The 16,875-nt window shown below is 39.7% G+C and overlaps 1 protein-coding gene across 1 annotated transcript in view; it reads left to right on the plus strand.

Moving 5' to 3' along the window:
• Positions 1-5,068: 5,068 nt before the first annotated feature.
• LOC139576363 (protein prenyltransferase alpha subunit repeat-containing protein 1-like) overlaps positions 5,069-16,875 on the plus strand; it is a 72,054-nt gene continuing 60,247 nt past the window's right edge. Inside the window, exons 1-2 of the mRNA XM_071402398.1 lie at positions 5,069-5,153; positions 9,475-9,644. Coding sequence (XP_071258499.1) covers positions 5,071-5,153; positions 9,475-9,644 — 253 coding nt within the window. The 5' untranslated portion in view covers positions 5,069-5,070. The remainder of the gene's footprint in view (positions 5,154-9,474; positions 9,645-16,875) is intronic.

A 16,875-nucleotide genomic window follows, 5' to 3' on the forward strand; every position in this document is an offset into this window, starting at 1 on the left:
GCTCTACAAATAGCTGTTAATGATGGCATATTCAATGAACTGATGAAACTAACCAAGCGCTCCAGGACAAGTTGTCTACAGAAATAAAGGAACTTAAAATCAAGTAATTCAACCAAGACAAGGCCGAGGATAAAGTCTACTTCTGGAGAAACCCTGACAAGATGTAACGCTCGTCTTTATGTGGAAGAGAGGAGGACCAAGGCGCAGCGTGGTGAATGTTCATGATGTCGAATTTTAATGATATCCAACAAAACAGAACACTGACGTGAACAGACCTGAACTTGAGAACATAACACATGAACGCACGAACAGGAAGGAACACACGAAAGAGTACCGTGAGGCGAACAAACACAGACACAGCAACAATCACCCACAAACAAACAGTGAGAAACAGTCTACCTTAATATGGTTCTCAATCAGAGACAATGACAAACACCTGCCTCTGATTGAGAACCATATCAGGCCAATACAATGAACCCAACATAGAAACACATAACATAGAATGCCCACCCCAACTCACGCCCTGACCATACTAAATAAATACAAAACAAGGGAAATAAGGTCAGGAACGTGACACAAGAGAGGTCCTGCTCCTCCTCTCCATGGCAGACGCAGGAGGGCTGCCGTTTACTTCGATCCACCCCCGTCTGATCAACACTCTACAACCAGCGCCTCATCGGCTTCCAGTGGTAGTTTTTAATTCAACGAGAGACTGGAGGGACGGAAGGGCGGAGGAGGCCGCAGGCACGCTCACACGGTCCCAGAACCCACGGGACTGAGTGTTTTTAATTTATCAAGCAAGATATTGAGCCCTGCCCATGTCTCTTTGCTTAATAAAGGGTTATCTTTTGTGCCTACAAACCAGTGCAACGACTTTGATGTTAAGGTAGACATGTTTACGTTTTTTAGAAACATCCGTTTAAGGGAATACTTTAGCTCCCCTAATCCTGACATTTCTATTGAACCAGTATGTTGCTCACCTGCACATACTCCGACTCCTTTTAGAAGCAAGAGTTATTTTATACCACCAACCAATCGCAATCACTCTATCAAGACATATTGTAGACTTGTTGAAAAAGATGTTGCTCATCTCCTTAAGAACAAACAGTAGTCCAAATCTTTCCACAATTTACCTAAGGATGAAAAACAAGCTTTGCTTGATTTATAATCCGATACCTCAGTCCTTATTCTGCTGACAAGGGTGGGTCGGTTGTACTCATGGATAGGACTGTTTATGTAAATGAGTGTCATAGACAGCTGCTTGACAACACTTTTTACAAGAAACTCAGAAGTGACCCTACTTCTCAATTTCAGAACACTATTTTGACTGTCCTAGATGGGTATTTAAGTTCTGGTCAGATAACCAAAAAAGAACATTACTTTTTGGCTATTCAACGCCCTAAAATTGCCACTTTCTATACTTTGCCGAAATTACACAAGAATGTTACAAAACCTCCAGGGCGCCCTATTGTAGCGGGAATTGCTGCAGTAACGGCCCCTCTATCTACTTTTGTTGACTTTTTTATTAGACCACTCGCAGAACAGCTCCCCTCCTTTGTAAAGGACACCAGCAGTATGATCTCTATCATAGAATCTCTTGATCCTCTCCCTGAGAATACCTTGTTAGTTACTTTTGATGTTGAGTCGTTATACACAAATATTCCACACAAGGGTGGTATTGAAGCTATGGAACATTTTCTTCTGCAACGTGACCCTAATAAACTACCTTCCAGTGAATGCATTATAACATTGGCTGAAATAGTACTCACACACAATTATTTCATGTTTCTAAATTATTTCTTTATTCAGACGAAGGGTACTGCTATGGGATCCCCCATGGCTCCTAACTATGCTAATTTGTATGTGGGTTACATGGAGAAACAGTCTATTTTCAATCCTCTCAAAAATGTTTTCTTGCCTAACATCATTATTTGGAAACGGTATATTGATGATATTTTTGTTCTATGGAGGGGTGATGCAAAACAGCTCCAGTCATTCCATACTTTTCTTAACTCCTGTTCTGAGCATTTAAGATTTACTATGCAATCTGATACACGTCAAATCAGTTTTCTTGATCTTCTGATCTTGTGTGAAAATAATGTTCTATACACTGATCTTTACAGGAAACCTACTGATCGTAACAGTTTGTTGAGGGCTGACAGTTGTCACCCACTTCCCTTGAAAAATAGTTTGCCCTACAGCCAATTCTGTCGAATCAAAAGAATTTGCAAAAAACAATCAGATTTCGACAGAAATATGGCTGAGACGCAAAGAAAGTTCAAGGAGAGGGGGTAGAAAAATGATCAGATTAATCTTGCCATTGAGAAAATTCTAAACAAAACGAGACATGACCTTTTTCAAGGGCAGTCTCGCAAAAAGACGCATTCTTGCATTCTAACTACCCGCTATTCAAAGCGCTCTGAACAAATTAAGGGAATCTTTCACAAACATTGGCACATTCTAAAATCCGATGATAGTCTCGGTAATGTGTTTTCGGACCTTCCCTTGGTCGTATTTTCACGGGGCAGAAATCTCAGAGACCAATTGGTACACTCTGATTTACCACCCCAAGATATTCCTGAACAACGTCTATTTGCGCCCCTACTGGATGGAAATTACAAGTGTAATGGCTGTGCTCAATGCAATGGCACTTATACATGCAGATCCTTCAAACACCCACAAACAGGGAAATAGATCCCAATCAAAGGTGTTATTACGTGCTCCACTAAGGCAGTTATTTATCTTATAACTTGTCCTTGTGGTAAAAATTATGTGGGTAAAACAAAGCGTGAATTAAAAGTACGTATCTCAGAGCATCGTAGCACCATTAGGTGCAAAAACTTGACTTACCCAGTTGCGGCTCACTTTTTGAAGGCAGGCCACTCGATTTCGTCTCTGCGTTATATTGGCATCGAACATGTCACCCTCCCTAGGAGAGGGGCTGACCTTGATAATTTATTGTTAAAACGAGAGGCTGCCTGGATCTTTAACTTAAAGACCCTTGCTCCCTTCGGTCTCAACGTAGACTTTGATCTGAAGCCATTCTTGTGATTATTGTGACTTTGCCATTGTAATTGTTTGTAAGCTTGTGTAGTCTAAAATGAATCTATGATCGTATGCTATCCATTTGTTTTTTGTATGCTGCTCTTTGTATGCCATTTTAATATTTGAGAATTAACCAATGATATTAGGCCACTCTTGGCCATGATTACAGACACCTGTGTGTCTTTTGACACTATATAAACAAGTCATCCCGCAGTGTTTGTGATTATACCCTGATGAAGACAGCTTGGCTGTCGAAACGTTGGTAATTACATTTTTGCATCTGAGCTCCTAGAGTGTGCGGCTCTCCTTTATTTTTAAGTTTTCTACTCCGCTAGCCAGCACCTCGCCTAAATAGGTGTGCATTTCTTTTTCTTCTAGATTGTGCATGGCCATGTAATCATGGGTGAACAGGGAGTACTGGAGAGGGCTGAGAACGCACCCTTGTGGGGCCCCAGTGTTGAGGAGCAGCGGGGTGGAGATGTTGTTACCTACCCTCACCACCTGGGGGCGGCCCGTCAGGAAGTCCAGGACCCAGTTGCACATGGCGGGGTCGAGACCCAGGGTCTCAAGCTTAATGACGAGTTTGGAGGGTACTATGGTGTTAAATGCTGAGCTGTAGTCGATGAACAGCATTCTTACATAGGTATTCCTCTTGTCCAGGTGGGTTAGGGCAGTGTGCAGTGTGATTGCGTCGTCTGTGAACCTATTGGGGCGGTAAGCAAATTGGAGTGGGTCTAGGGTGTCAGGTAGGGTGGAGGTGATATGGTCAGTGACTAGTCTCTCAAAGCACTTCATGATGACGGAAGTGAGTGCTACGGGGCGATAGTCATTTAGCTCAGTTACCTTCGCTTTCTTGGGAACAAGTTTAAATGAAGCATGTGGGAACTGAGTTTAAATGTATTTGGTTAAGGTGTATGTAGACTTCAATTGTATATATTTTTAAAGACCTATTGGTAGAATTTACATGAACTACCCAGACCAAGGGCAAAAAGTATTGATAACAAGTTGATGTCAATTCAGTAGTATGTCTTGTGTTATTGTATGATGAAGAAGAGGTAAGGCTCACAGCATCCATGTAGGTCCCAAAGTGTTTGTAGGTAGATTTACTGAGTTTCTTCTCTCCCTCTGGACACAGTGTATTCATAATCTTTGGGCTCGGCCTCTGTTTTTATGGCATGATGGAAATAATAGGTGTAGAATTCATTAGATCTTCAGAGGGTGCTGCGGCACCCTTAGCACTCCTACTTCCCGCTGCTATGGTGAGGAGGTTGAACCATTATTCACCAATAAAACTTCCACTGAACTGAAGCCTTTTGCACTCAGGATTCTAGCCTAAGTGAAGAGGCCTCCAAATTCTGTGACGTCATATGATTCACTTGGACTGTCAAAACAAAGAGTAGAATGTGAGTAGCATGGCGTTTTCGTAAATTCATCAGTTATTCTGCGCTATGGCACACTCAGATGAAAGTGCAATGAAAAAAATAGTAGTAGATAGCCAGAGTGAATTTACCAACGCACGCATAGAATGCGTAATCCTTGTAGCTCGAGTTCTATGAAATGAATGAATTGATAACTGAATTACTGTGGACTTTGGAAATATGCCATGTTCAAAACAACTGGGAACTCGGAGTCGGGAACGCGGGCCTCTTTCTAGACCCCCGACTTTCTGAACTAAAGATCATTGATATTATTTGACCTCGTTTTTCTCAGTTGATTTTAGAGTACAGTACCAACATTGAGGTTTTTCACTAGTTACCACAGCCACAAAGTCAAAACGTCTTTTGTTGCTTTTTGGTCTTAGTTTAAAGTCAGGCGTATGGTTAGCAGTGTGGTTAAGGTTAGGTTTAAAATCAGATTTTAAGAAGATAAATTGTAGAAATAGGCGGGGTTTATGACTTTGTGTCTGGTATCTAGTGACGGCCCTGGTGTAGCGGAGATGTTCATCAAAGATTTTTGCCTAGTGTGTTCATTTTTAATGACCCGGATGAACATGAGAGAATTCATTGACGTCATCAGTGCACAAAAATGGCCGAGTCGGAGGAGGAGGATGTCTTGGTCCAGAGAGTTGTAAAAGATATCAATAACGCCTTCAAGAGAAATCCCAATATGTACGTAGCTTTATCCAATGTATCGTCAATAACGAGTACGAGTAGCTAGCTTACAAGATAACAGCAAACTAATCATGGCATGGTGCTCGAACGAGATAGCTATCATTTGCTGCTTTATTAGCAAACTAACGAACGTTAGCTATCTAACCATCACAGCTTGTTGTTCAGCTAACAAGCAAACATTCAGGATAAAAAGCAATCTGCAGAGCCCGGAGGGTAGCCTAGCTTGTGTCTTTGCATACATTTAGCCACACGTTGCAGAGGATATATCTCTGACTGTGCAGCGGAATTCGTTTGCCACTTAGTAGCTAGCTACAGTAACTATTCTTTAGCCAAGAAGGCTAACTACTTGATTTGCAGAAAAAGTTTACACAGCCTTGTTATTCCCAGCTCTGGAATGGCATGCATAAATCACGTGATCAGAAAGTGCTTGTTTTGACCACAAATTAAAGTAAACAGCCAGCCAAATACTGTTGGAACAGTCTGCGGCTCGCGACTGTCCTCTCGCATGCAACGTCATAGCCTGTTATGTGGGAGTGACATTTCCAGATTCCTTACTTTTTTTACACATTTATTTAACTAGGCAAGTCAGTTAAGAACAAATTCTTATTTTCGATGACGGCCTAGGAATGGGTTAACTGCCTTGTTCAGGGGCAGAACGACAGATGCTTTACCTTGTCAGCTCAGGGATTCGATCTTGCAACCTTTGGCTACAAGTCCAACGCTCTGACCACTAGGCTACCTATGCACGCAAAGGTCTGTCACCTTTATATCCAAAATTTGTCACGACTATACTGAACAAAAATATAAACACAACATGCAACAATTTCAAATATTTTACTGAGTTGCAGTTCATACAAGGAAATAAGTCAATTGAAAGTTAGATCAGTCCTTATCAGTCCTTATCTATGGATTTCACATGACTGGGCAGGGGCACAGCCATGGGTGGGCCTGAGAGGGCATAGGCCGACCCACTTGGGAGCCAGGCCCACCCAATGGGGAGCCAGGCCCAGCCAATCAGAAATTGTTTTCCCCCACAAAATAGCTTTATTACAGACATACATTGTGCATATGGAACATTTATAGGATATTTTATTTCAGCTAATGAAACATGGGACCAACACTTTGCATGTTGTATTTATATTTTTGTTGAGTATAGTTGTCATTCCTCACCCCAGAGTTGACTGATGAGTATGGCTCTATGATTCATAGAAGTTTTATCTATCATCTTATCTCAGAAACCTGTCAGGTTTCACACCTGCTGTTTTGATTCCAATGGAGATCTACTCTGGTGATTACATAGCTACTGTCTTTGTAGCTACGCTTTTCAAGTTGTTAGCTAATCATATCCAATAATGATCATATTATTACTTGGTAATATTTTTTATAAATTGTTATAATAACATGGTAAATAATGCCCTGTTGGGCTTAGAGTGTCAGCTCGCTAGATGCATTCTGTTTAGAAGCTTCTCTGACTGAGTGTTCTTGATGCTGAGCAGTCCAGATCTTTTCCCTTTCATTTGCATCTCCATGTTTTGGTAGCCAACTCATAACCACCAGCCTCTTTTGAGAGATATCAAAAGAGGCTTCGCAGTACAAGGCACAATGGAATGTAAAATATAACTTTTCATATAAAATTGATTTGATGCACATTTCAGTTTCAGTTTATCAGAAGTAAAACATACACAGACCTGTCTGAACTTATTTGAACAGAGTTCATTTCTTCTTAATAAAGTAAAGGCATTTTTACAGGGCAAAACATCCTTCAATAAAAACAACATCTAAGCCTGATTAGTAGTGTTTGTGTAGGCTCAATCCCTCTGGTGTTGTGAGTGACCTGTGCTGAGCGCTATGCTGTGTGCATACACACACCAGGGTTCCATACCAACAATTTCCCCACTAAGTTTTTCAGTTGGTGGCACCAGCCCATGATTTGGTCGCATCCATCAAAAAAAAATATAGAACAAACTAGAGGTCGACCGATTATGATTTTTCAACGCCGATACCGATTATTGGAAAACCAAAAAAAGCCGATACCGATTAATCGCCCGTTTTTAAAAATGTATTTGTAATAATGACAATTACAACAATACTGAATGAACACTTATTTTAACTTAATATAATACATAAATAAAAATCAATTTAGGCTCAAATAAATAATGAAACATGTTCAATTTGGTTTAAATAATGCAAAAACAAAGTGCTGGAGAAGAAAGTAAAAGTGCAACATGTGCCATGTAAAAAGCTAACGTTTAAGTTCCTTGCTCAGAACATGAGAACATATGAAAGTTGGTGGTTCCTTTTAACATGAGACTTCAATATTCCAAGGTAAGAGGTTTTAGGTTGTAGTTAATATAGTATTTATAGGACTATTTCTCTCTATACCATTTGTATTTCATATACCGTTCACTATTGGATGTTCTTATAGGCACTTTAGTATTGCCAGTGTAACAGTATAGCTTCCGTCCCTCTCCTCGCCCCTACCTGGGCTCGAACCAGGAACACATCGACAACAGCCACCCTCGAAGCATCGTTACCCATCGCTCCACAAAAGCCGCGACTACGCAACTACTCCAAGTCTCAGAGCGAGTGACGTTTGAAAACGCTATTAGCGCGTACCCCGCTAACTAGCTAGCCATTTCACATCGGTTACACCAGCCTCATCTCGGGAGTTGATAAGCTTGAAGTCATAAACAGCGCAATGCTTGAAGCACAAGGAAGAGCTGCTGGCAAAACGCACGAAAGTGCTGTTTGAATGAATGCTTATGAGCCTGCTGGTGCCTACCACTGCTCAGTCAGACTGCTCTATCAAATATCATATCATAGACTTAATTATAACATAATAACACACAGAAATACGAGCCATAGGTCATTAATATGGTCGAATCCGGAAACTATCATTTTGAAAACAAAACGTTTATTATTTCAGTGAAATACGGAACCGTTCCGTATTTTATCTAATGGGTGGCATCCATAAGTCTAAATATTCCTGTTACATTGCACAAACTTCAATGTTATGTCATAATTCGTACAATTCTGGCAAATTAGTTCGCAACGAGCAAACTGCCCAAACTGTTGCATATACCCTGACTCTGCGTGCAATGAACGCAAGAGAAGTGACACAAATTCACCTGGTTAACATTGCCTGCTAACCTGGATTTCTTTTAGCTAAATATGCAGGTTTAAAAAATATATACTTCTGTGTATTGATTTTAAGAAAGGCTTTGGTGTTTATGGTTAGGTACAGTCGTGCAATGATTGTGCTTTTTTCGCAAATGCGCTTTTGTTAAATCATCCCCTTGCGTTGCATCGATTATATGCAACGCAGGACACGCTAGATAAACTAGTAATATCATCAACCATGTGTAGTTAACTAGTGATTATGATTGATTGATTGTTTTTTATAAGATACGTTTAATGCTAGCTAGCAACTTACCTTGGCTTCTTACTGCATTCGCGTAACAGGCAGGCTCCTCGTGAAGTGCAATGAGAGGCAGGTGGTTAGAGCGTTGGACTAGTTAACTGTAAGGTTGCAAGATTGAATCCCGGAGCTGACAAGGTAAAAATCTGTTGTTCTGCCCCTGAACAAGATAGTTAACCCACCGTTCCTAGGCCGTCATTGAAAATAAGAATGTGTTCTTAACTGACTTGCCTAGTTAAATAAAGGTGTAAACAATTTTTTTAAATCGGTGTCAAAAAGACCGATTTCCGATTGTTATGAAAACTTGAAATCGGCCCTAATTATTTGGCCATTCCGATTAATCGTTCGACCTCTAGAACAAACATGCCTCTCTGACATGTAGAATAAGGAATCACTCCAGTTCTATTTGTGACATTTATATCTGAAACATTCCAATCCATTTTGCTTACTGAACATGGCCCTGCTGCAAAGGGGACTGTATGTGTGTGCGCGCACCGCAGTTTGAGGCTCTGTTGTGTGCTCAGTGAGACGTAGACTGTCTGGAGATGCACGTGTGCAAACTAGGCTGCTCTCTACAAGGCTTGTGCCTCGTACTCCAGACCAGTGTTGTATTGGGCATCTAAAGTGTGCTCCTTCTCCGTCAACTAGAGACATTTAGGCTAAGTACAAGGGTCCCTACTCCCTAAACCAGGCAGTGAATAAAGACCACCATCAGACAGGGGTTCTGCTGTGTCTTGAGGTTAAAAGGTTATTACTGTATGTGTGAGCATGCATGTTAGAGAGCATGGGTATCTGAGAACGTGTGTGTGTTTGTGTAGTTGTTGTGTTAGAGCAATGAGCATGCAGGTTCACACTCTCTCTCTCTCTCTCTCCTCCCCCCCCCCCCCCCCCCCCTCCTAGTGATGAGATAGGTCTGATCCTTTGTCCTGAGGCCAGGTACAACCGCAGCCCCATCGTCTTGGTAGAGAACAAGTTGGGGGTGGAGAGCTGGTGTGTCAAATTCCTGCTACCCTATGTCCACAACAAACTGCTGCTCTACAGGCAGCGCAAACAGTGGCTGGACAGGGAAGGTAAGAAGAATAATTATTTATTCTTTATCCATTTTCCTTAGTCTACTGTGACACACACACACACCCCAGGGCTCGAAATTAAGGGTGTCCCGTAGGGCTGGGCGATATGAGGATATAATATCGTGTGACGATAGACGTTTTTCTGTCGTTTCATATTATGCTGTATCGTTTATTTTATTGTGTCGCAAATCACACTCTTTACAGCAATATTTTTTATCAATTGAATAATGCTTTGCGTGCCGTGTGGAAGGACATTTGCAACACAAACAAACACAGAGGAGAGTGAACGTTACACAGAGCACGGTGAAACAGAGCTCGTACCTAAAAGAGGGGCTACTTAGGATGTGGATGTGGTTTGGGTATGAAAAGTCTGACAAGGACCAGAAAACCATCCTCTGCAAAATATGCCGCAGGCCGGTCCCGACAACAGGCTCAAACACCACTAACCTCCTTTACCACCTACGCAAGAATCATGTGAAACAGTACGGCGAGAGTCTACGGATCAGACCCAAAAAAGTACAGTTGAGTGCTCAAAAAAAAAAAAAACAGACTCAGACGTTGCAAGAGGATTTTGCACGCTGCACACCATATGGTAAAGAATCACGAAGATGGAAGGAGTTTTATTTATTATTATTTTTTATTACAAAAAACACAAGGAAGGGGTAACATTAAAGTATTAGAACATGAAGGACAAACAATACAGCATCAAGACACTATCAAACATATATCAGTCTTTCCGCAACAGAGCCATCCTTATGTGTGAGGGTGCATGTGCATGGTAGTGATATAAAATATATGTCATAGTTTCCTTTTTCATGATCACAATCTTGTGAAACCCGAACCCTCCAAGATCCCACCACAGTTCCCCAATAGCTGTCCCTTAACCATTCGAGACCCCTCCCACAGTCGTCCCCCCCGGGGGAAAAAAACACAAAAAAATGATTAATTCCATTCCCCACCCCCAAGAACCCCCGACTGCACCAACAACCAAGAGAATGAACTAAAGAGAAAAAATGAAAAGACAGAAGAAAACAGCAAATAATGCAAAAAAAATTTAAAACAAAGGACATCAAGGACAACTGAAATCATAACAGCAATGCCAACTGTATATGTTTGCGTGCATGTCTGGCACTATTACATGTATGTGTGTGTTCTTGTATGTGTTGATTTGAATGAGAGTGTGTGTATATGCATGTGTACTAACACCTGCATGGCATCAGCCTCAGGCAAACCGGCATTAGTTGTAAAAACACTGCCACTTAGTGTCATTCAAATGTACTTTTATTATGTTTTATTTTGACTTTTTTTTTCGCCCTTTTTCCAACTATACTATCACTTGTCTTCAATTCCACATACCAACCCTCAGCTTCCCTCAGCCCATCCCATCTATCTCTGCTGGCCACCCACTTCGTGTTTCTACGCAACACATATCTTTCAACTATGCTATGATGTTTAACGTACAATTTCAATCTATCTAATCGAATAGAATCTACAGCTTGCGTGTTCAAGATAAATACTTTTACTAAGAGTATTAGTATATTAGTAATTGAGTGACCCGGTCTCTCCAGATCTCCTAACAGTACTATTTCTAGTGTCAATTTTAGATCAATGCTATGCATTTTCAGCCATTCCTGAACCTGAGACCAGAAACAGGCTACCTGAGGGCAATACCAAAATAAGTGGTCTATTGATTCTGTATCCTCACAATAAAATCTGCAGAGCTTCGATGATTTTATGTCCCAAATTTTCAACATTTTGTTGGTGGCAAGAATTCTAAATAGGAATTTTATCTGAAAAGCATGAAGTCTTGAATCTTGCATTGTTTTATATATAAACTCATACACCCTGTACCATGGAATCGGTACATCAAAAATCTCTTCCCAACTATTTTGCAATCTGTATGGCACAGTTGTCAACATCCTGGTCCTAAAATGAAACTGGTATACTTTCCTATTTTTGAGCAGACCTTCCCGTACAATTCTGATAACTCCATGAAGGACATAACTCTACCATTACAATATAATTTAAGAACAAAATACCCTTTTCAAACATCTTTCCCATAAAAACAGCATATTTGAGTTCAGCCATAATATTTGTTGTAATATTTGTTCTATCTTTTCAGGGGGATGAAATTGAAATTGTAGCCAGCTCTACAATGCTTGTTTGATAAAGACAGATATATCATTTTCAATTAATCGAAAAGGCAATTTTTATACAATGGATTAGCTTTTCTTATTAATCTACTTGAGAACCATTTAGGTTTCAAATAAAACTTTTGAATGAGTGAAGCTTTTAGAGAGAGGTTTAGTGCTTTTATATTTAATAATCTCAACCCACCCAATTCATATTCATTATATAGATTGGCTCGTTTTATTTCGTATGGTTCAGCATCACAGATAAAGCGAAATATTTTGTTGCTCATATGATTTGAAAAACAAATCATCAGGAGTAGGCAGCGCCATAAGTAAGTGAGTAAACTGAGATATGACTAAGGAGTTAATCAGGGCAATTTTTCCATAAATAGACAGGTGTTTACCTCTCCATGGTTGCAGAATCTTGTCTATTTTTACAAGTGTTCTATTGAAATTCATTGTGGAGAGCTTATTTATATATTTTGTGATATGAATACCGAGTATGTCTACTTCACCATCAGCCCATTTTATAGGTAAGCTGCAGGGTAATGTAAAAGTTGTATTTTTTAAGGATCCAATACATAGTATTGTACACTTATCATAATTAGGTTTTAGTCCAGAGAGTACAGAAAAGTTATCTTTAATGAGACATTGCAGGGATCTAGCTTGCGGACTTAACATAAAACTTGAGTCATCGGCATACATGGACACCTTTGTTTTTCTAAGGATTTCTAATCCTCTAATGTTGTTATTGGATCTGATTTTAATAGCTAGCATTTCGATGGCCATAACGAATAGATATGGTGACAGAGGACACCCTTGTTTAACTCCTCTTGACAATTCAAAACTCTCTGAGAAGTAGCCGTTATTTACTATTTTACACCTGGGGTTGCTATACATTATTTTTACCCATTTTATAAGAGAATTACCGAAATCGAAAAAATCCAGGCATTTATAAATAAAATCCAGTCTTTATCAAATGCCTTTTCAAAATCCGCTATAAATACCATTCCTGGCTTCTTATATGTTTCATGATGTTCTATTATTTCTAGTAGTTGTTGTACATTATCTCCAATGTATCGTCCATGTAAAAAACCTGTCTGATCAGAATGAACAATACCTGGTAAAACCCTTTTAATTCTGAGTGCTATGCATTTTTCTAGTATTTTTGCATCACAACATTGAAGTGTAAGGGGCCTCCAGTTTTTTAGATAGACTGGGTCTTTATATTTGCCATCTGGGTCTTGTTTTAATAATAGAGAAATCAGACCTTCCTGCTGAGTACCTGACAGACTACCATTTCTATAGGAGTAGTTAAAACAATCCAACAATGGAGCTTTTAGTATATCAAAAAATACTTGATATACCTAAACCGGTATGCCATCAAGCCCTGGGGGTTTTCCAGACTGAAAGGATTTAATAGCCTCAAAAAGTTATTCCTCTGTAATTTGGCTTTCGCACTGATCTTTCTGTACATTTGTTAATTACATTTTTTAAATATTATTTGGAAATAATTCCTTACTGTAATCTTCATTCAGTGGGAGAGGATGAGACGGAAAAGAGAACATCTGCCTAAAATAATTAGCTTCCTATTTTAAAATAGCATTCGGAGAATCATATATGACTCCGTCTTCAGTAATGAGTTTCTGCAAATGAGTTTCTGCGTTCCTGTATTGGAGATTCAGGAAGAATTTTGTGCATTTTTCTCCATATTCCATTCAGTTTGCTTTATTTTTGTAATAGATTACACTAGATCGTTCTTTTAAAAAGTTCCTCAAGTTCTTTTTGTTTTTCCTCTAACTTATTTTGTATCTCTGTAGTATCGTTTTTATTGCTATCTACCTGTACTATTAGTTTATGTATTTCCCTTGTTAGTCTTGTTTCTTTAGCCAGAAACTGCTTTTTTATTATTGATGAATATTGAATTAAATGACCCCTGAAGGTACATTTAAAGGTATCCCAAACAATAAGGGGATTTGCTGAACCTATATTATACTGGAAAAATTCTGTTATAAATTATTTTGTCTTAGTTAAAAAAAGTTGTCCTCCAGTAAACTTTGATTAAATTTCCAATATTCCCGTCCACGTGGAAAATCTATAAGAGTTATGTGAATGCCAATTAGATGATGATCCGATCACCTTCTGTCTTCTATTAAAACTGTTTTAACCTTTGATGCAAGAGAGAAAGAGACAAGAAAGTAGTCAAGACGACTAGCTTGATTAAGTCTCCTCCATGGAAGGAGATTACAACTTACATCTGCAAAGACATGGCCCCAATTTACACGATCGAGAAACGGGGGTTTCGTGAGTTGGTGCTAACACTCGACCCAAGGTACCAAATGCAAATTGATATGTGACAGGTATTAATGCCAAAATGACATGCAAAACAGGCAAGCTCCCAAAATATATATTTTAGGCCTATATTTATTTTGTTTTCTATTTACCTTTTTAGATTTTATACATTATTATTTTGTTACATGCTTAATTGCAAATTTGCACCAAGGCTCTAAATAAAAGGCGAAATAATCAAATATGAGTAAGTACCTTTTATTTGTTGAGTATAATTCAAAATGTAATAAGAAATAGGCCTTTACATGTGGTCATTTTATATAAACTGTTTATTAATTGAATTTACAGAAAATGTGCTATATCGTGATATGAAATGACATATCGGGATATGAGATTTTGGCCATATCGCCCAGCCCTAGTGTCCCGTCATCCTGGGGATGATTAAAAAAACAAATATGTCTGGGACTGTTTTAAACACATGTTGGAACAGTTGCGGGATGATAGACCAGAAAAATATAAAATGCATACAACAGTGTTTCCATACTAAAATGTTTAAATACAAAGATGAGGCTGATGAAACAGATCACAACATTTAGCTTAAAAGTTGATAAACTGAATAATTCACATTACAAGTGCAGCAATGTGTTAACTTGTCTCGGCCATATGCGTGAATGTTCCAAAATGCTATTACGGGAGAACGCCATTCTCAAACGCGCACCTGATGCGAGCGTTTTTTATAATGTGACAGAGATGGATATGCAGCCTAATGGTAGAAACTTAGAAAAAGGGAATATCTGAATATGCAACAGCAGGATTGTGCCTTAATACCTTTGGACAGTAGAAGAAGAAATGCTGGTATCAATGGCATATCAGGAAATCTTTGCTTTTTTTCTATGGTTGGATTTTGGCTGTACATTATTAAAAGCAAGGTAAGATAGGCTATGTAAAATGTCCAGGTTTCAAACAATGATATGGCTGGCTGGGCTCCCGAGTGGCGCAGCGGTCTAAGACACTGCATCTCCGTGCAAGAGGCGTCACTACAGTCCCTGGTTCGAATCCAGGCTGTATCACACCCGGCCGTGAGTCCCATAATAATTTGTTCTCAACTGACTTGCCTAGTTAAATAAAATAAAAAAAGTCAATATTTTGTTTATGTAAATGATAATATTTTGTTTATGGAAATGTATAATATTAGAACATCATTCCAATGTTGGGAAAATAGGCCTATTAGAATGCAAATGTTACTCTCCCAGCCTGTCTGTGGGCCCGTCGGCCTGGAGCCGAGGTTTCGTGTGCCGGGAGTTGATGTGGCATTTGCATTGTTTGTAGGCTATGGCTAGCTACTATGGTATTCTAGAGAATATGGTTGTATCTCCCTGAACTGAATGCACACTGAAATGTGCAAAGTATTTCTGCCTCGTGCTGCAACACTGCCTGGCTTGGGGCTGTGCGTGCTCACGTGAAGGCATACAAATGTGTTTAATTTACTTAAACGGAAGTCTACTGGAGTGAGACTTTGTACTTGTGTTTCTTGGCTATTTGCATTGTTTTGTTCTCAAGCTAGGTTGTGTTTCAATGTTTGAGTTTCAACTGATAGGGAAGAGAAGCTACTCGGATACTAGTCAGGGGCTGCATTCCAAACACTTAAGACATACCCTCTACCCTCAGCCCTCAAATTAAGTGGACACTGATGACGTATCATGACGTCTGACGAGTTGACACTTGCAGGGAAATTTGTCACTCGTTCAGTCAAAATGGAACTATTGTGTGTGCCTTCTGTGCGCTGCAGTCAATTATGATTGCATTTCATATCTTGGCTGGAAGACAACGCATCCGCAGACATCGAATGTTAGCCATCCTATTATCAGGTAAATCTAAAATTACAATGTATGTGTGTGATGTCAGGGAAAGTTGTGTGCAAGATAACATTTCCAAAAACGAACCAAACAAAAACATAATTACTTTTATGATATGTGTTTGAGCTGTGACGTGCATTGGTAGCACAATTTCTAACATATTGACATTCATTTTTACTTACACTTGTATGTTGACTTCTCCATATTAATGCTGGTTGTAAGTTTTCTTAGCAGATGTACAATCATGGTGAATTGAATTATGGGGCGATTCAGGCCCGGAGTGAACATAATTGTACACTCTCAAACTCGATCAAAAACGAGGGCTGAGACAAGATCGAATTTGAGGAGAAGGGGATAAAGAAAATATAAACTTGGCAAAAAAAGAAACGTCCCTTTTTCAGGACCCTGTCTTTCAAAGATAAAAAAAAAAATCAAAATAACTTCAGTTTCCCATGCTTGTTCAATGAACCATAAACAATTAATGAACATGCACCTGTGGAACAGTCGTTAAGACACTAACAGCTTACAGAAGGTAGGCAATTAAGGTCACAGTTATGAAAACTTAGGACACTAAAGAGGCCTTTCTACTGACTCTGAAAAACACCAAAAGAAAGATGCCCAGGGTCCTGCTCATCTGTGTGAACGTGCCTTAGGCATGATGCAAGGAGGCATGAGGACTGCAGATGTGGCCAGGGCAATAAATTGCAATGTCGGTACTGTGAGACGCCTAAGACAGCGCTACAGGGAGACAGGACGGACAGCTGATCGTCCTCACAGTGGCAGACCACGTGTAACAACACCTGCACAGGATCGGTACATCCGAACATCACACCTGCGGGACAGGTACAGGATGGCAACAACAACTGCCCGAGTTACACCAGGAATGCACAATCCCTCCATCAGTGCTCTGACTGTCTGCAATAGGCTGAGAGAGGCTGGACTGAGGGCTCATAG

This window comes from Salvelinus alpinus, chromosome 5, assembly GCF_045679555.1.
Source record: "Salvelinus alpinus chromosome 5, SLU_Salpinus.1, whole genome shotgun sequence".
In the NCBI taxonomy this organism is placed as follows: domain Eukaryota; kingdom Metazoa; phylum Chordata; class Actinopteri; order Salmoniformes; family Salmonidae; genus Salvelinus; species Salvelinus alpinus.